A 25,049-nucleotide genomic window follows, 5' to 3' on the forward strand; every position below is an offset into this window, starting at 1 on the left:
TGGGACACCAACTCGGAGAGCTGGTAAAAGTCAACCACATTGCTATGGGTCTGGAGTCACATGTAGGGCAGACCGGGTAAGGACGCCAGATTTCCTTCTCTGAAGGCCATTAGTGAACCAGTTGGTCACCATTACTGATGCTAGCTTTTATAAATGTATTCCAGATTTATTTAATTACCTACTTTAAAATCCCCAGCTGCCGTGGTGGGATTTGACCTGCTGTCTCCGGATTATCAGCCCAGGCCTCTGGGTTACTGGTCCTGTAACATAACCACTCTGCTACCCTTCCCTAGAGTCATGTAAACATTGCAAAATCAGAGCAACAAACTCAGACATATTTTGTTTGAAACACTTTTTAAAAAAACCAATCTGTTTTTCAGACCCCCCCTCCCCCCCTCACTGCTCACCGAAGGCAGTGACTCTTTGCTGGTATCTACAGGTCCTGCTCACCTTGCAGCACCTCGCCCAAATGGCCATGATTTATTCTTGTGTGAACCGTGGCCGTGAGTGGTTGCAGGCTATAATTGGACCATGCGAGGCATCACTGCCCAGCTTGCTCCTGCCGTGACTTAAAGCCCGGATAGCCATTTAAGATTGGGAGCCTAGAACCGGGGGTCACCGTCTCAGGATAAGGGGTCAGTCATTTGGGTCTGAGATGAGGAGAAATTTCTTCACTCAGAGGGTGGTGAATCTTTGAAATTCTCTGCCCCAGAGGGCTGTGGAGGCTCAGTCTTTGAGTATGTTCAAGACAGAGGTCGATAGATTTTTGGATATTAAGGGAATCGAGGGATATGGGGACAGTGCAGGAAAGTGGAGTTGAGGTAGAAGATCAGCCATGATCTTATTGAATGGCGGAGCAGGCTCGAGGGGCCGAATGGCCGACTCCTGCTCCTAATTCTTATGTTCTTATGACCCCATGTAAGGTAATGTCTCCCATTAACATGTTTTGGGACCGAGATGAGGAAACATTTCTTCACTGAGGGTGGTGAATCTTTGGAATTCTCTCCCCCAGAGGGCTGAGGAGGCTCAGTCTTTGAGTCTATTCAAGACGGAGATCGATAGATGTTTGGATATTAAGGGATTCGAGGGATATGGGGACAGTGCGGGAAGGTGGAGTTGAGGTCGAAGATCAGCCATGATCTTACTGAATGGCGGAGCACGCTCGAATGGCCTGCTCCTAATCCTTCTATTCGTATGTTCGTATTAGAGGGGGTTCCCTGGCCAATAGAAGTGGTTTATTTATTTCCCTAGTACAGACCAGAGATCTTCATGATGGCCTATTTCTCGGTGGTATGATTTCGAAGCAGTAATCTGCCTCTTCACCCATTGGAGAATTGCTGAGTTTTCATTCTATGCCACAAGCCGTATTTTGATTTGAAACGTTAAACGGTGAGTCTGAGGGCCTCTGTGCCAGTGTCAATGATGATGATGCCTGTGTATTTTCTAGGGAAGTCGCTGTGGGAACTGGTGCTCGAGCAGTTTGAAGAGCTCCTGGTACGGATTCTCCTACTGGCCGCCTGCGTCTCATTTGTAAGTAGCCTTGCTGTCCGCTGTGCTCAGCTGCTGAGATTCTGTTCCAGTGCAGTTGTTGCCTCTCCGCAAATGCTCTCGCTGCCCACGGTCAGCATTGGTGTGGGCCCAGGCTCTTCCCTTGCTTCCCTCCCATTCCTATTTTATAGGCCATCCCTCGTTGACCCCAACAGTAAGTGCAAGGTCGGGCTACACACCATACCCGGTCCTCCTACTCCATTGCCCCCGAGGCTTGTCGCTCTGCTTTCCGACGGCCCGCCCGACACCCTGTCCCGGTTCAGCTGAAACCTCTTGCGCCTCAGTGTTGGGAAATCTACGAGCAGGCACTCGGTTCCCACAGACCTCGACGTGTCGGGAGTCTCGATCTGAATTCGACTCCGAACCCAGCCATCCTAGGTTGCAGCAATTGGAACTCGCTACCTTAAAGGGCGGTCGAAACAGATTCAGCAGTAACATTCACACGGGAATTTAATAAATACCTGAACAAGGAAACGTTTGTAGGGTTATGGGGAAAGGGCAGGGTGGGGGGTGGGGGTGGAGTGGGACGATTGGATCGCTGTTTCAAAAGGCCAGCACAGGCACGATGGGCAGAATGGCCTCCCCTGTGCTGTGCCATTTGATGATCCTTCTCCGGCTGATTGAAATCCCGTGCCTCGGTGTCCTTTTTGAGCTGAGCTTCTTAATCTCACGCTTGGTCATGTTGCCAAGATCCCCCAGAGCATCGCCTGACTGCCTGACTGTTGCTCGTGAAACCATTGATTTATTTTACATGGAGCTTGTTACTCTGCTTCAGGATTGAATGCTCACCTCTTGGGGCCACCTTGCTCAACGTTCAGCTCAATCTAAATCTCCACAGCCTCTGTCCCTCCCACCAATCGCCCAAGGCCCTGCCAAGCTCCAGTGAATGGAATTCTACATCCTTTCGCTTGACTTCGGATTCCCCAAATGCCCCACTCCGCCCTGTCTGAGTGATCCTTCTCTCCAGGCCAGACACAGAAATACATCACAGTGACAACACGCAAACAGGCCATTTGGCCCAGCCAGACCCTCCACACAAGCCAATAGTTGTCTCCACGTTTACCCACCGTGCTTCCGTAGCCCATAAGGAGGAAGATGTCATTGGTGTGCGATGTTGGCACTGTGGTGAGGTGCACATTGTTGGTGGCATATTATCGATAAATGACGTAAGGATCTATCAGCATAACCGCTGCACTGGCCGAGCTGGTGTCTTTCAGATGAGGCGTAAACAAACACATGGGGTGGGTCTATACTCCCCCCTCGGTACACCACAGGACAAGCGGAGGCCCCATCTGCCTGCTCCTGTGGATGTAAAACATCCCACGGTATTGTTTGAAGAGATGTCCCGCTGTCTTGGCCAACATTCTTTTGATATCCAAAAGAAAACCGGTCTGATCAGCCGGTTGGTGTTCGTGTGCCGTCGTGCTATGTATACACTGGCTGCCTGTTTAACAACAGTGATGGCATTTCAGAAACCAACCCTTCGGTTGTGCCGTGCTTTGGAAGGTCCTGAAGATGTACTCTGGTGCGATTATCGATCCGGTCCTTGGTGACTCTCGCTCCTGTCACCTCGGTGTGTCCTCTGGATAAACTAAAGTGGGATGTGACGGTGACCATTTTGGTTGATCACCGCACATTATCGTCTGAATCCTCACAAAGGCCTCTTGATACAAAAGGGTTAATATAGCGATTCAGCCTCAGATTAAACACACAGGTCATGATCCTGGAAAGGGCTCCTCCGGGGTTATGAGAAATGTTTCGGAGGTTCATGAGAAAGAAGGAACCCTTGTGTGACACACTTGTGAGTTTAATTGTCTGGATTTCTTGTGCTCTCTCTGTCCTCTCTCTCATCTCCCCCTTTGTATTTGGAATGACAGGGCAGTCGGAAGCTGCGTTTGATGTCATTGTGAAAGTGTGTTTATTATCCTGGGTAGGCAGCTGGGCAAAGCACGGTTCCCAACTTCAGAGCAGAGCCGACCTGTCTGGCCGAGCGTCTGAGGAATCAGCTTCTCGTACAGATGGTTCTAAAGAGCCTCAAACCTGTAGCCGTCGATGACGTTTGCACAATGTATGCGTGACCCCCCCCCCCTCCCCGACAGAGCAGTTGACCCCCAGCCCATTAACCTCGGCATCCGAGCTGAACCACAGCAAATTACCGAGGCCGATTTTCCGGCAAATTTGAAAACTTGATTCTGCTTGAATCACTTTACAATTTGGGTTTCTTGAAGAGCTGAGGAATGTGCCGGTTTAACAGGCCCGCAAACTGAACCAATTTAAACTCCGTCTTTGGCTTCGCTGAGCCAGCTAGAACTGTCTCGGGTCTGCTTCCATTCCTACCCGCTCCGCACCACACCCTGTGCATGCAGTCTGGGAGAACATTGAACAGGAGGAGGCCATTCGGCCCCTCGAGCCTGTTCCGCCATTCAATGAGATCATGGCTGATCTGTATTTTAATTCCATTTACCTGCTTCGGTTCCATAACCCTTAATGTCCTTTCGCAAACATAAATGATCAATCTCTGTTTTGAAATTTTCAATTGACACCCTAACCTCAACAGCTTTTCTGGGGGAGAGAGTTCCAGATTTTCACCACCCTTTGTGTGAAGAAATGCTTCCTGACATCACCCCTGAACGGCCTGGTTCTAGTTTTGAGGTTCTGGCCCCTAGTTCTGGACTCCGCCCACCAGTTGCTTTTCTCCATCTACACTATTGAATCCTTTAATCATCTTAAACACTGCAATTATCTCATCTGTTGATCATCGACACGCGAGGGAATACCTGAGGGACAAGTCACCATGCTCCCCATAGATGGGTGGCAAAGAGGCCGATGGTGGCTTCACGCTCTTTACCCAAGGATAAGTCTGCCACATAATGCAGGCCTCACTATTCAGTGACACGCTCTCTCCCTTGCACCTCCCCCTCCCATGTCGTTGAAAGCAAATGCTGCAATACTAGAAATGTCTACAATTCTTCGCTTGACACCGCAGCATCAGTTGCTGATGAATTAAGCAGTTATACACGGCACAGTAAAAGCTGATTGATCACTAATCATCTGTCAACAGCTCAGTCCTAGTTTTCAAATCCCTCCATGGACTTGCCCCCTCTGTAATTTCCTCCAGCCCTACAGCTCTCCCAAGATCTCTGTGCTCCTCCAATCCTGGCCTCTTCCGCATCCCCGATTTCCGTTGCTCCACTATTGGCGGCTCTGCCTTCAGTTGCCTGGGCCCTATGCTCTGGAATTCCCTCACTAAATCTCTCTGCCCCTCGGTCTCTCCTTTTTTAAGACCCTCCTTAAAACCTGCCTCTTTGAAAAAGCTTTTGGTCACCTCTTTATGCGGCTCAGTGTCAAATGTTTGATAACGCTCCTGTGAGGCGCCTTGGGACGTTTTTACTACATTAAAGGCGCTATATAAATGCAGGTTCTTATATTTAGTGATAAATCGAATTTGAACCCATGACCTTGGGGTTGCTAGTTGAGTGTCGTAAACAAAACATTGCTGTACCCAACTCGCTTGATATCAAAAAGTACATCAAAGCAGCTTCTGGTCTACTGCTGTTACCTCATTTCTCACTGTTAAATACTTAACCACCTCCTGTTTGTTTTTAAAGTTACAGAGAACACTTTAATAGAATTTAAGATTGGGCCTGTGCTGTGGTGGAACCAATAACTGAACTCCTGACTGTCACAGAATGTCATTGCAACGGGTAATCCTTTCCCGTTCAGAGATGACATTGAGTGCAGAGCGGTCAGGTTCAGCAGTTTTCTGCAACTCTTTATTCTTGCGAGGTATTTTCACAATAAAAATTATAAAATGAGTCAGAAGCAGTTTTAACACAGTTGCTCAAGTGGGATTAAATGATACTGAAACTGGACTATTATTAATTTGCAACTCCATTTACACTCTGAGACTTGTATAACTGATTACATTTACTAGTTGTCAACAATAATATTAACATTTTGTATTTAGAAACATAGAAAATAGGTGCAGGAGTAGGCCATTCGGCCCTTCGAGCCTGCACCACCATTCAATAAGATCATGGCTGATCACTCCCTCAGTTCCCTCAGTTTCCTGCTTTCTCTCCATACCCCTTGATCTCCTTAGCAGTAAGGGCCATATCTAACTCCCTCTTGAATATATCCAATGAACTGGCATCAACAACTCTCTGCGGCAGGGAATTCCACAGGTTAACAACTCTCTGAGTGACGAAGTTTCTCCTCATCTCAGCCCTAAATGACCTACCCCTTATCCTAAGACTATGTTCCCTGGTTCTGGACTTCCCCAACATGAGGAACATTCTTCCCGTATCTAACTTGTCCAGTCCCGTCAGAATCTTTCTAGAAGGCCGAGGGGCGGAGAGATTTAGTGAGGGAATTCCAGAGCATAGGGCCTCTCATCCTTCTAAACTCCAGTGAATAAAAACCCAGTTGATTCAGTCTCTCCTCATATGACAGTCCAGGCATCCCTGGAATTAGTGTGGTGAACCTTCGCTGCACTCCCTCAATAGCAAGAATGTCCTTCCTCAGATTAGGAGACCAAAACTGAACACAATATTCCAGGTGAGGCCTCACTAAGGCTCTGTACAACTGCAGTAAGACCTCCCTGCTCCTATACTCAAATCCCCTAGCTATGAAGGCCAACATACCATTTGCCGCCTTCACCGCCTGCTGTACCTGCATACCAACTTTCAATGACTGATGAACCATGACACCCAGGTCTTGTTGCACCTCCCCTTTTCCTAATCTGCCGCCATCCAGATAATCTGCCTTTGTTTTTGCCCCCAAAATGGATAACCTCATATTTATCCACATTATACTGCATCTGCCATGCATTTGCCCACTCACCTAACCTGTCCAAGTCACCCTGCAGCCTCTTACAGCCTCCTCACAGCTCACACCGCCACCCAGTTTAGTGTCATCTGCAAACTTGGAGATATTACACTCAATTCCTTCATCTAAATCGTTAATGTATGTTATAAAGAGCTGGGGTCCCAGCACCGAGCCCTGCGGCACTCCAGTAGTCACTGCCTGCCATTCTGAAAAGGACCCGTTTATCCCGACTCTCTGCTTCCTGTCTGCCAACCAGTTCTCTATTCATGTCAGTACATTACCCCCAATACCATGTGCTTTGATTTTGTACACCAATCTCTTGTGCGGGACCTTGTCAAAAGCCTTTTGAAAGTCAAAATACACCACATCCACTGGTTCTCCCTTGTCCACTCTGCTAGTTACATCCTCAAAAAATTCCAGAAGGTTCGTCAAGCATGATTTCCCTTTCATAAATCCATGCTGACTTGGACCGATCCTGTTACTGCTTTCCAAATGCGCTGTTTTTTCATCCTTAATGATTGATTCCAACATTTTCCCCGCTACTGATGTCAGACTAACCGATCTATAATTACCTCTTTTCTCTCTACCTCCTTTTTTAAAAAGTGGTGTTACATTAGCTACCCTCCAGTCCATAGGAACTGATCCAGAGTCGATAGACTGTTGGAAAATGATCACCAATGAATCTACTATTTCTAGGGCCACTTCCTTAAGTACTCTGGGATGCAGACTATCAGGCCCCGGGGATTTATCGGCCTTCAATCCAATCCCATCAATTTCCTTAACACAATTTCCCGCCTAATAAGGATATCCTTCAGTTCCTCCTTGTCACTAGACCCTGTGTCCCCTAGTTCATTCGGAAGGTTATTTGTGTCTTCCCTCGTGAAGACAGAACCAAAGTATTTGTTCAGTTGGTCTGCCATTTCTTTGTTCCCCATTATAAATTCACCTGAATCCGACTGCAAGGGACCTACGTTTGTCTTCACTAATCTTTTTCTCTTCACATATTTATAGAAGCTTTTGCAGTCAGTTTTTGTTCCCTGCAAGCTTCCTCTCGTACTCTATTTTATTTTCCCCCTCTTAATTAAACCCTTAGTCCTCCTCTGTTGAATTCTAAATTTCTCCCAGACCTAAGGTTTGTTGCTTTTTCTGGCCAATTTATATGCCTCTTCCTTGGTTTTAACACTATCCTTAATTTCCCTTGTTAGCCACGGTTGAGCCACCTTCCCCGTTTTATTTTTACTCCAGACAGGGATGTACAATTGCTGAAGTTCATCCATGTGATCTTTAAATGTTTGCCATTGTTTATCCACCGTCAACCCTTTAAGTATCCTTTGCCAGGCTATTCTAGCCAATTCACGCCTCATACCGTCGAAGTTACCTTTCCTTAAGTTCAGGACCCTAGTTTCCGAATTAACTGTGTCACTCTCCATCTTAATAAAGAATTCTACCATATTATGGTCACTCTACCCCAGGGGGCCTCGCACAACAAGACAACAAGCGTCCCAAGGCGCTTCACGGGAGTATTGAGAGATTAAAAAATTTGACACCTAGCCGCATAAGTAGAAATTAGCGCAGGTGACCAAAAGCTTGGTCAAAGAGGTAGGTTTTAAGGAGCATCTTGAAGGAGGAAAGAGGTGGAGAGGTTTAGGCAGGGAGTTCCAGAGCTTAGAGCCCAGGCAACAGAAGGTACGGCCACCAATGGTTGAGCGATTACAATCAGGGATGCTTAAGAGGGCAGAATTAGAGGAGCACAGACATCTCGAAGGATTGTGAGGCTGGAGGAGACTACAGAGATATGGAGGGATTTGAAAATAAGGATGAGAATTTTGAAATCAAGGCATTGCTTAACCAGAAGCCAATGTAGGTCAGCGAGCACAGGGGTGATGGGTGAGAAGGACTTGGTGCGAGTTAGGACACGGGCTGCCGAGTTTTGGATCACCTCTAGTTTACGTAGGGTAGAATGTGGGAGGCCAGCTAGGAGTGCGTTGGAATAGTCAAGTCTAGAGGTAACATAGGCATGGATGAGGACTTCAGCAGTGGATGAGCTGAGGCAAGGGTGGAGGTGGAAATGGGCAGTCTTAGTTATGCTGCGGATATGTGGTTGAAAGCTCATTTCTGGGTCAAATAAGGTTGCAAACAGTCTGGTTCAGCCTCAGACAGCAGTTGGGGAGAGGAATGGAGTAAGTGGCTAGGGAACGGAGTTTGTGGCGGGGATATTATATCACCAGCTCGCTTGGTCACCACTCATGTATTAGCGAGTGCTGTCCTGTGACATTGCGAAGGGTGTTGGGACTTGAATGTCACTGATATTGATCAGATCGGAAGGGCCGACCTTGGCGTTGTTGAAAGACTTGGACGTTGTTGCTGCTCAAACCCAGTTGTCGTCTCGTGCCCTTGTGTCCAACTAAAACTCAGTTTGAAACACGGTATTCACTGGTTCCCATGGAAACCGCTGTGCGACCTCAATTGACAGACCTCCTCCATCCTTGTTACTTTTACCTATTTTTTGCTCCTAATATCTTTCCCTTTGATTCAGATTCTAAAATCTCATCTTGGAATCGGAATTAATTTGGCATCGAAGACATTTGCAAACTTTTTTTTAATTTGCAAGATGCGGAATGGTAATTATCTCTGACCCTGTTCCAGAGACTCATTATTCAGCAGCACAATAATCAATCCTCATTCACTCTACTCAATAATGTTTTCAGTGCAAGGTCAGGCAATGTACCATTGTTTTATTCTGCTCCTGTCTTGCAATGCAAGGTGTGCAGTAACTTTGTGCTGTGTAGCAGCGCCACAGCCTCTGCCCTCCAGAAAAGTGACACACGCTCGGGGTTTATTGACCCCTATGGGTGGGGGCCATTCTGTGGGAGGTTGGAGCCCTCTCCTTCTACAGGGCTACTCCGAGTGTTGCCACAGACCTGCCAGGGGCGATGTCCCAACACCCGTGCATATTCAGCGAGTTATCCTTGTGCATTGAGTTTGCTGGGGGTTCTCTTCCCCCGCCCCCCACCAAGAAAACACTTTTCGTTATTGAATGAGTATCGTGAATGGTTCTGGTCCCCATAGTACAAAAAGGTTCAACGTGGATGATACGAGAACTGAGGGGTTACACCGATCAGAAAAGACTGAACAAGCTGGGTCTCTTTACTCTGGAGGTCTGAAGGGGTTCGATAGGGTAGATGGAGAGAGTATGTGAGGGAGTCCAAGACTTAGGGGTCATAAATGTAAGATAGTCACTAATAAATCCAATCAAAAATTTAGGGGAAACCTCTTTACTCAGAGTGGTGACAATATAGAACTTGCTACCATAGTGAATGGTTGCGGTGAATGGCAACAGATGCGTGTAAGGGGGAGCTGCATAAACACATGAGGGAGAAAGGAATAGAAGGATGTGCTGATGGGGTGAGATGAAGAGGGGTGGGAGGGGGCTGGTGCGGAGCATAAACACCGGCACGGACCCATTAGGCTGTTTCTGTGCGGTAAATTCGATGAATCTAGCTTGCAGTTGTGCTGTGGATCTCTGTTATGTGGAGAAACACTGATTGCTCTCCTGAGAGCAGGGAACATTAAGAGGAGATTTGATGAGCGGTGTTCAAAATCATGAATGGTTTTGGTAGAGTGAAGAGGAACGGTTTCCAGTGGCAGGAGGGTCGGGAACCACAGGACACAGATTGACGGTCATTGGCCAGAGAACCAGTGCCGATGTGAGGAATAGCTTTGACGCAGCGAGTTGTTGTGACCTGGGATGCATTGGTTGAAAGGGTGGTGGGAGCAGATTCAATAGTAACTTTCAAAAGAGAATTGGCTAAGTACTTGAAGGGGAGAAAATTGTAGGGCCATGGGGAAAGGGCAGGCAAGTGAGACTAATTGGGTAGCCATTTCAGAGCCGGCACAGGCACGATGGGCCGAATGGCCTCCCTGTGCTGTCTCATTCTATGATTGATTGCATGAATTGGGTTTCCTCGGCTCAGAGTTGTCCTTTCTAAAAGCACTGACCTGTTCTGGCCAACAGGGCTCTGTGAGCAGAAAGCGCTCCATGTGGCCCTTCTTCATGTAAGAACCTCGACTTGTTGGCATTGGTGGGCCATTTGACCATGAGGGCAGCGTAGCCATGCCCATACTGACCTTGCCCGATCTCCAATTGTGCGTCTTTCCAAAGGGAGTCACTGGGAAGTAATCGAGATCAGCTGATTTAAATCCCTCCATCTCGGTGGGGGCGGGGCGGGGGCGGGGGGGCACTGAGGCCAACTGGTAGTACTCGGAAATGTCCGGGTCTCTGTTGGTCAGTGTCACATCAGGCAGTGCATTTACCAACCCGGCCACAAGAGAGCTTGCCAAGTACAGCCACACCAACAATTGCATTGACAGAGCCTTTCAATACTGTCCGAATGCATTTTATTGATAAAACTAGTGTTACCCAAATGAACCTGGAGCGAGGCCAAGGACACGACATATTCCTGCAGCAAGGGTCGCTGCTGGCTTTAGGGAGCGCTGTGTTGTTTTATTACTTCGACAACGCAGAGTGAGGTCTGTATGAAGATGGCATTTATATTTTCTGTCAAATGATCCAAAAAAAAACAAATCATCACTCGAAGTTGGCACGAGATTCACTGAAAAGGTCCTCGTCTCATCCCACCCCACTTCACCTCAGTGCGCTGGGCGTGCAATAATTAACAACTCTCGTATAAGACCAGGGTCAACAGTGCATGGAATTGCACCAAATGTACAGCACAGAAACAGGCCCTTCAGCCCAACTGGTGCACGCTGGTGTTTATACTCCACACGGGCCTTTCTCCAACCTGCCCCAGTATCTCTCTCTCCCCTCCTCCCTCATGTATCAAGCCTCCCCTTGAATGCATCAGTGCTGTTTGCTGCAACCACTCCACGTGACAGAGAGTTTCACAATCTCACCACTCTCTGCGTAAAGAAATGCCTCCTAAATTCCTTATTTGACCTGTTGGTGTCTGTCTGGTATTTATGCCCTTTTGTTCTGGACTCGCCCACAAGTGGAAACCGTTTCTCTGCATCCACCGAAACTCTCGCCCCTACTGTCAGCAGGCAGCCAGTTACACGTTATCTCGCTCTGTCTGATCCTGACCACGGTGTTGCTAACATCTGTGCTGTGCTCCTCCAACAAGCTGGCCTTTAAATACAACTCAAACAACTTTGTGCCACTGAGTTGCAATCTCTCTCCACCCCTGCCTCCTCCTCTTGGGTCCAGCCTGCTGGGATTGGAACAGAAAATGCTGCAAAACACTCAGCAACTCGGGAGAGAAATGCACCTTTCAGTTGCGGTGACCTTGGCCAGAGCCTGAGCTGCCTGGCCCACTGAGCGATTCCAGCACTTTCTGTTGTGCATTTTGTTCTGTCCGGTAGGACCCTGTCTCGGATTGGAAACCAGTGGCAGGGGGCTGCACTTGGGGTGGGATGGAGTGAGTGGGCTAGACGGTTGCAGACGGAGTGTGAGATCAGTCACTCCAGATCCAAGATAGATAAATCAGAATATTTTCTAAATGGTGAGAGACAAGGGGCTGGAATTTCGGCTTTGCTGATTTCGGGGTGGCAATGGCGGCGGGGCGGGAAAGTTAGCGGCCAGGAACAGTTTGCGCCTCAGTGGGTAAGTTTGGGCAGCTGGGCACTGAGTCAGGGGGCGCAGTGCTATGGGAGGCGTTGTACACCTCTCTCTTGGGGCGCTAGCTCCTGCGCTAAAGAGCCGGCCGGGAGCGCTCCGAGAGGGGCCTGGGAGGGGGAAAATAACCCACAAAAACAGTCCCAAAATATAGCCCATGCCACCACATAAATCGCAAAAAAATTTAAAAGAGAAAACAAACACGCTTACCTTCGAAGTCAATTACTTATCTCTCTACAGTTGGTATCGTTGAACCGTCCGATTTCCCCGGCAGTCACTGCGGGACATGCTGTGGGTCGGGCGGGAATCAAAACTCGCGCCGGTATCGCAACCAGGGCTGTTACACACCGGGCGCAACTCTTCCGGGCCGTGCTGCTCTGCGCCGCTGTAAAACCGGGCCGGAAAACCCCCGCGGGGCACTGGAGGCTGACCGCACACCCAGAAGACCTCATTACCGCCACTCCAGGGCAAAAAACTGAGAGCAGAAGACCAAAAAATGCGCCCCATCGAGCTATGGCGCATGAAGGGGATTTGGGTGTCCATGTACACAAATCCCTAACAGCTAGTGCACAGATACAACAAGGCTAGTGCAATGTTGGCTGTTGTCGCGAGGTGGTTGGATTACAAATTGGAGAAAGTGATGCTTCTGCCGTACTGAGCCTTGGTCTGAGCCCGTCTGGAGCACTGCGCTCCGTTCTGGGCACTGGACCTGCGGAAGACTATATTGGCCTTGGAGGGGTACAGTGCAGGTTTACCAGGATGAGACCGGGTCCTGAAGGGTTAAGTTGTGAGGACAGGTTGCATAGATCTCGAGCCACAGCACTGTTGCTGCTGCCCCCATTGAGCCCAGTTTGAGCCATTTCTGACACGAGGCGGAGTGAATGTCTTGTTCTGGTGCCGGATCCCGTTCAGCCAAGCCTCGTGCGACGAATCTCGACTAGTCATGAGGGTTGTGTGTGAAATGAGTTTGGCAAATTCCTAATGGTCAGAATAAACATATGTTATCACAATCTCGTTTGTTTAAGTGTCGCACTCGGTGGGTAATACACTCGCCCAGAAGGTCGCGGGTTCAAGTCCCACTCCAGGGAGTGGAGCACATAAATCTAGGCTGACATTCTAGTGCAGTGCTGAGGGAATGCTGCACTGTCTGAGGTACCATCTTAATGATGAGACGTTAAACCGAGGCCCCGTCTTCTCTCTCAAGTGGACGTAAAAGATCCCATAGCCCTATTTCGAAGAAGAGCTCTCCCCGGTGTCTTGGCCAATGTTTATTCCTCAATCCATTAAAATCACAGATTATCCGGGTCATTATCGCAATGCTGTTTCATAAGAACATAAGAAATAGGAGCAGGAGTAGGCCATACGGCCTCTTGAGCCTGCTCCCACCATTTAATATGATCATAGCTGATCCGATCATGGACTCAGCTCCACTTCCCCGACCGCTCCCCATAACCCCTTATCTTCTTATCGTTTAAGAAACTGTCTATTTTTGTCTTAAATTTATTCAATGTCCCAGCTTCCACAGCTCTCTGAGGCAGTGAATTCTACAGATTTACAACCCTCTGAAAGAAGAAATTCCTCTTCATCTCTGTTTTAAATGGGCGGCGCCTTATTCTAAACTTATGCCCCCTTAGTTCTAGTCTCCCCCACCAGTGGAAACATCCTCTCTGCATCCACCTTGTCAAGCCCCCTCATAATCTTATATGTTTCTGTAAAATCACCTCTCATTCTTCTGAATTCCAATGAGTAGAGGCCCAACCTACTCAACCTTTCCTCATAACACACCCTCATCCCCAGAATCAACCTAGTGAACCTTCTCTGAACTGCCTCCAAAGCAAGTATATCCTTTTGTAAATATGGAAACCAAAACTGCACACAGTATTCCAGGTGTGGCCTCACCAATACCCTGTACAACTGTAGTAAGACTTCCCTGCTTTTATACTCCATCCCCTTTGCAACAAAGGCCAAGATACCATTGGCCTTCCTGATCACTTGCTGTACCTGCATACTATCCTTTTGTGTTTCATGCACAAGTACCCCCAAGTCCCGCTGTACTGTAGCACTTTGCAATCTTTCTCCATTTAAATAATAACTTGCTCTTTAATTTTTTCTGCCAAAGTACATGACCTCACACTTTCCGACATTATACTCCATCTGCCAAATTTTTGCCCACTCACTTAGCCTGTCTATGTCCTTTTGCAGATTTTTTGTGTCCTCCTCACACATTGCTTTTCCGCTCATCTTTGTATCGTTAGCAAACTTGGTCCCTTCTTCCAAGTCGTTAATATAGATTGTAAATAGTTGGGGTCCCAGCACTGATCCCTGCGGCACCCCACTAGTTACTGGTTGCCAACCCGAGAATGAACCATTTATCCCGACTTTCTTTGTGGGAGCTTGCTGTGCACAAAATGCTTGCCACGTTTCCTTCATCATAACAGTGAATACACTTCAAAAGTTCTTAGTTGGCTGTGAAGCTCTTTAGAACGTCCTGAGGTAGTGAAAGGCACTATATAAACGCAAGTCTTTAACTCGGATCACTAGCATTATGGTTATGGTAGGTGAGAGGTATAGGAAAACACAAGGTGCGGAGGGTATGCTGGCCAGAGGTCAGGGGCTAAGTGGTAGTGTTGAGAGGGCCCTTCCTGTTCAGCTGGCTGGGCAGCCCTATCCTGGCAATACCCAGTGACACTGTCTGACCAAAATGGGAAGCAAAGTGTTTGCATCCCTCTGTAGTGACATCGCTCATCCACAAACATTCAGCTCCCCCCTCCGCAAAAAAAAAGACAAGTTGAACAATTTTGCATGGTGCAAATCTCGAGCCTCCTAAATGAGGCTCCTTTGCACAGTAAGTGCTATCATTAGCTTACACTTCTGTTAATTACTTGAACCAGTTACTCGCCTCTCGAGTGCGAGGTGTGGTAGCAGAGCGTCATGCGTTTCCTCCCCTGCTGGCACCCTGGCCTCGCGGGGCTCAGGCAAGCTAGTTGAGAACAGCAAACTTGCCATCTGTTAAGCCGAGCATTTGCTATTGGCTGCCCCCTCCCTTTCCCCATTGAAGGATTGTCTGGTGCTTGCTGTAGGATATTGTGTGCGTATAAATGGGCAATGGTGCCCTGTTCAAACGCTCACGCTCAGCATTACGCTGCCCGATGACAGATAAGGCTCCGTTCATTGCCTGCCGAAAAATCTGCAACAAGGGTCTTGCAGCAACATCGTCTCCTCAACAGCTCTTGCACTGGAATATGTTTTGGATAAGGAAGGGCCTCGGCAATCCGTGCATCACGGGGGCCAATTTCAGCAGCTAACAGAAGGTTGCTCCTTTACCGCTATCTTCCTTTTCTTTGGATGTGCACTTGCACACTTGTGCTTTGAATGCTCTCTTTCTCTCTCCTTCCTCATCCAGCCTCCTCACTATGCTCCTGAAGGCGTGAGCTCATGTTGAGGTATGGCTCTGTGGGCACTGACTGATATTGGGGTATAGAATGGGGGCCACGATGTCCTCTCCCTAGCCCGAGGACGCTGTGAACATTTGTGCTGCCCGGCTTCTCCCCCTGCCTGAGATCGGCTAAGCACATGGTCTGAGATCAAACCTGGAGTTCTCCCACTCCGTCCCTTCAATCATTTCTGGGTCTCGTTACTTGTTGCTCCTGCTATCATTCCCATACAGTTAACTCGGTTCACAGCCTACTGCACCTCGGAGTGCATCCTCATTCCTATGTCCCTCTGACCTGGAGCCACATCCTAAGCTCCACATTGAATGAGTCTGGCTTACTGTCAGCCGTGGCTCAGTGGGTAGCACACTCGCCTGAGTCAGAAGGTCATGGGTTCAAGTCCCACTCCAGGAACTTGAGCACAGAAATCTCGGCTGACACTCCATTGCAGTGCTGAGGGAGTGCTGCACTGTTGGAGGTAACGTCTTTCAGATGAGACATTAAACCGAGGCCGTGTCTGCTCCCTTGGGTGACATAAAAGATCCTACGGCACTATTTCGAAGAAGAGCAGGGGAGTTATCCCTGGTGTCCTGGACAATATTTATCCCTCAATCAACATAACAAAAACAGATTATCCGGTCATTATCATATTGCTGTTTGTGGGAGCTTGCTGTGCACAAATTGGCTGCTGTGTTTCCCACAATGCAACAGTGACTACACTTCAGAAAGTATTTAGTTGGCTGTAAAAAAAAAAACACTTTGAGACGTCCGGTGGTCGTGAAAGTTTGTCTCTTTTTTTACTGGAGGTCTTTTCATCACTTTAATTGGACGAGTGTTTATCTTGCGGTGCTTCTGTGGTGTTTGGGTCCATTCCATTTGAGCAGATCAACCAGGCAGTACTTTAATCCTGCAGTCGCTGCATTCTCTGACCTCCTTCACAGGCTCCTGAGGGAGTCGGTGAATTAGATTGGATGCCACATCTCCAAGCTTGTAGTTTAAGGCTTGATGTCATTTTGGCGACGTTGTGTAGGTGCAGCATTCTGGTACAAAGTACTGCCTCGTGGGTTGAGTGATTGCTAACCCAGCCTGTATCTAGCTGGTATTTACCAACCATTTGTTCAATTGGTGCACTCTGTGTTCATGATCTTGTTTAAAAGATCAGTCCCCAAGTGTTTCCTCAGTGGACCCAGCTAATTCCTTGCAATGCATTTCTGCTGCTCCGTTACAGTGATCTCTGAGACAATTTCTTCAATGGATGCATGTTGAAGGAAGTTGGAACTTCCAAATCCCTGCCAGTATTTTTTCCTCGGGATGTAGGCGTCGCTGGCGACGCCGGCATTTATTGCCCATCCCTAGTTGCCCTGAGGTGGTAATGGTCCAACCACTGTTGGTCTGTGTAGAAATGCTCCCACAATGGTGTTGGGTGGGGAGTTCCAGGATATCCACTCTCCAACGCTGATCTACGTCCAAGCCAAGGTGATGTGTGATTGTGTTCCTGGCCGCTGCTGCCGATTTTCTCCTTCTTGGGATTAATATTTGAACCGACTTCTTAATCCCTCCTCCACTGTGCAGTGCCCTTGGGAAAGCTCTGTTTAATAAGAACATAAGAAATAGGAGCAGGAGTAGGCCATACGGCCCCTCGAGCCTGCACCGCCATTCAATATGATCATGGCTGATCTGATCATGGACTCAGCTCCACTTCCCCGCCCGCTCCCCATAACCCCTTATCATTTAAGAAACTGTCTATTTCTGTCTTAAATTTATTCAATGTCCCGGCTTCCACAGCTCTCTGAGGCAGTGAATTTCACATATTTACAACCCTCAGAGAAGAAATTTCTCCTCTTCTCTGCTTTCCCAGTGCCAGGAATTCGGAAGAGGAGGGATGGAGTTGGTGGTGCGGGGTGGGGCGGGGGTGCGGCAGGGAGCGATATTAACCTTGCCCACCTGGCGGAAACCGGGAGCTAAAATCTCCCCCCCCCCAGGTCACTTACCTGCTCTGGAGCTGCTGGGCCAACATTTCTACCTGCTCCTTTGGGCAGACCACAAGGACCCCACCCAAAACCGACTGGGTCCCTTTCAGCATGTGCCTGCCTGGTCCTGTGAACGGGATTGCGACCTGACTGTAAAATCACTCGGATGCCCAGTGGGGAAGCTTCATCAGCTAACCCAGCACAGGAGATGGGGCTGGGTCAGAAATGGCCTTTCAACGCAAGTTTCAACATTGGGGTGGGGGAAATAATCCCAGCGGGGCCCAGGAGAAGCAGGAGTTTTGCCACTATCTTGACCCCTCTCCTCCTCCCTGCCCCTCCCCCCTCCCCACCCGTACCGATCATGAGACCCCCACGGGATGGCCTGGCAGACAATCCAACGAGCTTATCTGGGGGCCGTGTGTACCGGTGCCCGTGATGGGTGGGATTTTAGCTGGCGGCTTTCAAATGACGCCCAGAGGTTACGATGGGCGAGCTTTGAACTGAGCTGAAAACTGGGGACCTTGTGTGACACTTGATGTAACATACTTTCCTGCCGTTGGTGGGTCTGTTCAGTCGGTTGCCGTAGTGCCGGTGGATCGGTGGCCATTTTGATTTGGAAACTGTGTCGCCAGACACTGCAGGAAGAAGGAACAACGTCAGTTTACTTGTCGAGAGAATCTGATGTTTTGAGCTGGAACAGTAACGCGGTTAGCAGATGACTCATAAACAACCGAAATAAAATGTTTTGAATTGGGATGAGATCTCTTCAGGAGAGAATTTGTTAAACAAATGTATTAGCAGATTGATGAAAAGCAAGGCGGCTTGTCTTTGATCAGAAGAATACAGATTTTTTTTGCTAAAAGTCATGACATTTGTTTGACTGTTAACTTGGAGTAGTTGCTGGGGAGAGTGGGTGGGCCAGAGCCATGGTGGGATCTGCGGGAGGGAACTTGGAAATGTCTGACTAATTTTACTCCGGTGTTGCTGTGTGCCGCTGTCAGAGTGAAACCGGGCTTTGCACCAAAGGGAAGGCCTGAGTTGGCCAGCTTTTATTTCGGTAAATAATGGAGAAGTCTTCAGTCTCTGTGACGATGCAGATGGTTCGTCAGCTCAGTGACTTTGCCTCGATGCAAATTGGGGCTTTGAATTGAAGCGGCATGCAAAGTCGAGCCCGGCAGAGCTTGCAGCATCTGTGGAAAATGAGGCGGAGCAAGTGGCTCACGGTCTCTCTGTAAACCGCACACTGCTAGCTCCAGTTAACTCTTCGTGAGCCGCGCTCAAATATCTAACCCTGGAACTAAGGAGGCCTTGGCCACCACTGAGACGGACAGAAGTGCCTGTGGGCGCACTGCGCAGTCGCTGGCTATTTCTATTTAGGACCAAGTGAAGTCGGGGAAATCTCACGTACCAGGATCCTGGAGCAGGTTCTTTTCTCTTCCTGTCAAATGATACTGAACAATTTTCTCTCTAAATTGGCCTGGGTTTTTATCTGGTTCTTGCCTCTCCCAGGAGATCACATTGCTCCGGTTGGGGTGTAAGGAGTGTCGCAGTTGTGTGAGGCGGACTGGTTGGGCTGGGTGCTCTTTGCCTTTCCGTCATTGTTCATAGGTTTATATGTAACCTTCAGGGCTGCTGACCGAGGGCCGTGCGGCTCTTTGTCGGCCGGCGCGGACACGTTGGGCCGGAACGGCCTCCTTCTGCGCTGTAAATTTCTATGATTCCAAGAGGCCTGGCTCAGGGTCCAGCAAAGGGCGAGGGCTGAGGAGGACGTGTTGCTGGGTTTTGGCCGGTCACCCAGCCACTCGCAGGAGAGTGTGCGCAGTCTGGGAGCAGTGTGAAAGTCTTCCATTTCTTTCTTTTCTCCCACCTCTCCCACTCGGCACACAGCCCCGCCCACACCCTGCAGGGCACTGCCACACAACGTTAGCACCTTTACAGTGGGAGGTGCAACTTCGATTCCTCCCGCCCGCCGTGTGGACAAGCTGGTGAATGGAGACCCAAATCCAGCTCCATCATGCCCCACAGACGTTCGTGACTGAGACTTAACACAGAATTAACATTGTTTTTTTTTACATATACAGAAGATCCAGATTGGGACAAAATATTACCTTTCGTTAGGTGACATGTTTGGCCTGAGGCCTTCACCAATGCAGAACTGCCACAATGTGCAACCTGCAGATGAGGTAAAGGGAACACTTTTGCTCGTGAACCACTCTGGCAGCAGTGACCAGCACCAGCAATTATCCACAGGCTGGTCTGTAACAGTGTCTGACCCAGGTGCACATTCCTCTGTGCGCTTCTAACCATTCACCATTTTGATTTGAAAACGCTAAACAAGCCAAAGATCCCGTGAACATGAAGGCGATCTCATCATTATGGTCCCAGTAGTAGTTGTCAACGGAGGAGAATGGGAATATTTTTTTTAATTGTTTGAGTCTGTGGGGAGCGATGGGTCTGGGACTCTGTCTCCCTCCACCAGCTCGTCCACACAGGGGGCAGGAGGAATGGAAGCTGCACCTCCCCCTATAAAGGTGGTCACTGCGTAGCGGCTCATCGCAGGGTGAAGGTGGGGCTGTGGGCCCAGGAGACCAGCACTCAGGGTGGGGGTGGGGGAAGGTGTGGTTACGGGGGAAGGGGGGAGATGTTAGGGGGAGGGGGTAGGGTGGGGTTTTGGCGATGATGGTGGGGGGGGGGGGGGAAGGTGTGGTTACTGGGGGTGGTGGGGGAGGGTGGGTTACTGGCGGTGATGGTGGGTGGGGTGGGGGGGCAAGGTGTGGGGAGGGGTGGTTACTTGTTTTGGGACGGTGGATTGATTTACATAAGAAGGAATATAACATTTTAAAGTTAGCAGTGAGCACAGATGTTCTGGGGGTAGAGTATGGAGGGGCTATGGGTGTGGGACATCCTTAAGTCTAGTCTAAACTTGTGGAGGCCTAGGTGAGGGTTGTTGCAGCTGCACCCATCCAGGCAATGTGGAGAGTATTCCACAAGTCAGAAGCGTGATGGAATACTCTCCACGTGTGTGGATGAGTGCAGCTCCAACAACACTCCAGAAGCTCGACACTATCCAGGACAAAGCAACCCGCTTGATCGGCACCCCATCCACCACCTTAAACATTCACTCCCTCCACCATTGGCGCACTTTGGCTGCAGTGTGTACCATCTACACGATGCACTGCAGCAACTCACCAAGGCTCCCAAACCCACGACCTCTACCACCTTGAAGGACAAGGACGGCAGGCGCATGGGAACACCATCATCTCCATGTTCCCCTCCAAGTCACACACCATCCTGACTTGGAAATATATCGCCGTTCCTTCATCGTCGCTGGGTCACAATCCTGGAACTTCCCCCCCCTAACAGGCCCACCATCACTTCAATGTGACCCCTTCCTGCAGAATCATCTTGTCACGCCCCACAGTTTGGGAGCCTTTGTGATCGAAAATCCACCCCTCGCTGAACTCAACATTATAAGGCAGCGACATGAAACGTTTCGCTATCGAGTAAGGGTTGGCTCCCTTCATCTCTGCCTGCAGCCTGATTTCTATTTGGAGGGTGATTTGGGGAGGGAATTGGAACTGGGGACAAAAGTCTTGTGGAATATGATTGAAAAATCAGCAAAGTCAACAAATGGAAAGGAAAAAAAAAATTCAAGACTCCCTCCCTAACAGCACACGGACTGCAACGGTTCAGGAAGGTGGCTTACCACCACCTTCTCAGGGCGATTAGGGATGGGCATTAAATGCCGGCCTTGCCAGTGACACCCACATCCCAGGAACGAATAAAACAAACCTAATCAATGAGGAAACGAGAAATTAACCAGCAGCGTGATCACGACCTGGATGCCAAAGGCAAGGAATGATGTTAAGAAAGATGTCACTGATATAACACGTGCATTAGTTGGTTGCCTCTCGAGCATTTCATGGAATTAATTACTTTTTGAAGTATTGCTATTTCGGCAAACATAGAGGTCGTTCTGAGCACCAAGATCCCACAAGCAGCCGTAACATGTATGACGGGTCCGTCTGTTTTTGGTGGTGTTGGTCGAGGGAGGAATATTGGCCAGGACGTCGGGGGAACTCCCTACTCTTCTTCCAATAGTGGGATCTTCCATGTCCACATGAAGAGGCAGGCGGGGTTTAACATCTCATCAGGCATGGACAGGCAAACGGCCAAATTAATAAAAATATTTTTGGTAACAGAACCGTGGACTTTAGTGTGTAAGGGTATTTGTGCTGTTCAGTCTCCTCTCTAAGTTGGTTCTAATTTGTATACGGGTGCAAATTCCATAACTGGAAGGCTTTTTTTAAGCTTCCTTGTTCTGTACTGACTGTGTTCAACAATTGGGACTTTTCAGAGCAATGATTGCAGCTCAGTGATGTGTGGATGACATGAAACCCATTAAAAGAAGGATGTACACCAGTGAGTGTTGTAAAACAATGACACGTTAGTGAAAGTTCAGTTACAAGGAACAATGTAGCATTTTAAAAACAGTTCTTCTAATTGTACAACGTTTCTGATCTCTCTTCATTAAAGAATTAATCTAATGCCCTCTCCCCCATCTAGACATGCCTTGACCCACTTATTCTGAGTGATTGCTGTAATGTATTTGCTTCTTGAGTTCTTTGCTTAAGAATTCATAGCAACACATTGCTATTAAGAACTAGTTGGTTTATCAGCAAAGGTTTAACAATCACACTACACATTACCAGTTCATCCACCGGGCTCACACCCACCTGCCCCATTGTGGATCCCCCGAACCCAACTGACTGGGGTTTTATTGAGTCTTGTGAACATCACGTGACTGGCTAAGCCAATCACAACGCAACAGCTCTGCAAACCTAGCTTGGTTACAGATAAATTTGTGCTGATATATAGAGTTGTTGTACGTTATCAGCAACATTAGTGTAGTTCAATGTTTACGGAAAGTGAAATGCTGTTTGCACTCTTCCCATTTCTAGTCAATGAACTTACCACCTGAGCTCTGTGGGAGTTGGGAGGGTCGAGGGTTGTGGGGAGAGCAACCCGTTTGGGCTCCGTGCTCCTCCTTCCATCCCCTCACCAGAAATAAGTAGTTACAAGCCTGGAGGAGGAGGAGTGACGATCGGGTTGAAACAGAGCTTCTTTTAAATGTTGGTGTTCAGAGAGATGTTGGGGTCCTTGTGCAAGAAGCACAGAAAGCGAGCATGCAGGTACAGCGAGCAATAAGGAAGGCAAAAGGCATGTTGGCCTTTATTGCAAGGGGTTTGGAGTATAAGAGTAAGGAAGTCTTGCTACAATTGTACAGGGCCTTGGTGAGACCACACCTGGAGTACTGTGCACAGTTCTGGTCTCCTTATCCAAGGAAGGATATACTTGCCTTGGAGGCGGTACAACGGAGGTTCACTGGATTGATCCATGGGATGAGAGGGCTGTCATGATGAGAGTGTGTAGATTGGGCCTATTCTCTCTGGAGTTTAGGATTGAGACTATTCTCTCTGGAGTTTAGAAGAATGAGAGGTGATCTCATTGAAACATATAAGATTCTGAAGGGGATTGACAGGGTAGATGCGGGGAGGATGTTTCCCCCTGGCTGGAGAGTCTAGAACCAGGGGTCACAGTCTCAGGATAAGGGGCCGGCCATTTAAGACAGAGATGAGGAGGAATTTCTTCACTCAGAGGGTTGTGAATCTTTGGAATTCTCTGCCTTGAGGCTGTGGATGTTGAGTCTCTGAATATATTCAGGGCTGAGATCGATAGATTTTTGGAGTCTAGGGGTATCAAGGCGGGCAAGTGGAGTTGAGGTCGATGATCAGCCATGATCTTATTGAATAGTGGAGCAGGCTCGAGGGGCCGTAGGGCCTACACCTCCTAATTCTTACATTCTTACATTCTTATGTTCTGCCCATCTCCTGGAAATGTTCCGATCCTGTGCAATATCCTGGGGTTAGATTCATTAACATATTTTGGGTGGGCCTCCATTGCCTTTTTTGCTGCAGCTGCGACACCTTTCCACAGTAGGAGGGGGGAAAGATATGTGTCACACCTTGTTCCATTGGGAGGGGGAGGGATATCGGTGTGGAACCTCACCTGCGGGGGAGGGATATCGGTGTGGCACCTCACCTGCGGGGGAGGGATATCAGTGTGGCACCTCACCTGTGGGGGAGGGATATTGGTGTGGCACCTCACCTGCGGGGGAGGGATATCGGTGTGGCACCTCACCTGCGGGGGAGGGATATCGGTGTGGCACCTCACCTGTGGGGGAGGGATATTGGTGTAGCACCTCACCGGGGGAGGGATATCGGTGTGGAACCTCCGGGGGAGGGATATCGGTGTGGAACCTCACCGGGGAAGGGAAAAAGGTGTGGAACCTCACCTGTGGGGGAGGGATAAAGGTGTGGCACCTCACCTGTGGGGGAGGGATATCGGTGTGAAACCTCACCGGGGGAGGGATATCGGTGTTGACCTCACTGCGGGGGAGGGATATCGGTGTTGACCTCACTGCGGGGGAGGGATATCGGTGTTGACCTCACTGCGGGGGAGGGATTTCGGTGTGGCACCTCACCGGGGTAGGGATATCGGTGTGGCAGAATCGCCCAGGGCAAGCTGTTTGTATCTTTGTCCTGTAACTTGCTTACAAAAGAGTGAGAAAGCAAAAGAGTCCGGGTGACTATTGCAGCTATATCGACAAATATGCTGGCCGCTTTTGCCTTTTGGTAAACGCCAGCCCCTGGCCCTGATTTTGCTGACAATATATAACCACACTGCAGTTTGAAGCGAGTGGTGCAGGTAGTGAGTGGCTGTGGTATTCGGATTGAGATTAGAATCTGCCCGAGTGCAGCTGCATCATGATTGTGACAATTTCCAGCACAGTACCAGATTGAAAAGCCCGTGTGACTGCTTACCCACTGCTTCCTCTGTCTGGGTGCCACTTACTCCAAATAAGGATGATGCTGACTTCTTTATTGTATAAATTCACGGCAATGCCACCAAATGTAAGCGCTTAAAGGGGAACTACAGCGATGGGTAAATAAAGGCATCAGTCTGCACCAGCCCAGTAATGTTGAGAAAAGCACAGTACCTGTACAACACTTATTTCTGTGGTTAAAGCAGAATACTGCGGATGCTGGAAATCTGAAATGAAAGACTTGCATTGAAGAAAGAAAGTCTTGCATTTATATAGCGCCTTCACAACCTCACGATGTCCCAAAACACTTTACAACCAATGAAGTACTTTTGGAGTGTGGTCACTGTTGTAATGTGGGAAATGCAGCAGCCAATTTGCGCACAGCAAGCTCCCACAAACAGCAATGTGATAATGACCAGATAATCTGTTTTTGTTATGTTGAGTGAGGGATAAATATTGGCCCCAGGACACCGGGGATAACTCCCCCGCTCTTCTTCAAAATAGTGCCGTGGGATCTTTTACATCCACCTGAGAGAGCAGACGGGGCCTCGGTTTAACGTCTCATTTGAAAGACGGGCACCTGCGACAGTGCAGCACTCTCTCAGCACTGCACTGGGAGTGTCAGCCTAGATTTTTGTACTCAAGTCCCTGGAGTGGGACTCGAACCCACAACCTTCTGACTCAGGGGCTACCCACTGAGCCATGGCTGAAATAAAAACAGTAAATGCTGAAAAATATTTAGCAGGTCAGGCCGT

General features: G+C 48.8%; 1 protein-coding gene across 2 annotated transcripts in view; it reads left to right on the forward strand.

Annotated features, from left to right (window-relative positions):
* The window catches only part of atp2a3 (ATPase sarcoplasmic/endoplasmic reticulum Ca2+ transporting 3), a 264,096-nt gene that overhangs the window by 48,261 nt on the left and 190,786 nt on the right, over positions 1–25,049 (forward strand). For both annotated transcript variants that reach the window (XM_070857381.1, XM_070857380.1), the window contains exon 3: positions 1,448–1,530. In XM_070857381.1, coding sequence (XP_070713482.1) covers positions 1,448–1,530 — 83 coding nt within the window. The remainder of the gene's footprint in view (positions 1–1,447; positions 1,531–25,049) is intronic.

This window comes from Pristiophorus japonicus, chromosome 16, assembly GCF_044704955.1.
Source record: "Pristiophorus japonicus isolate sPriJap1 chromosome 16, sPriJap1.hap1, whole genome shotgun sequence".
Classification (NCBI taxonomy): Eukaryota; Metazoa; Chordata; class Chondrichthyes; family Pristiophoridae; genus Pristiophorus; species Pristiophorus japonicus.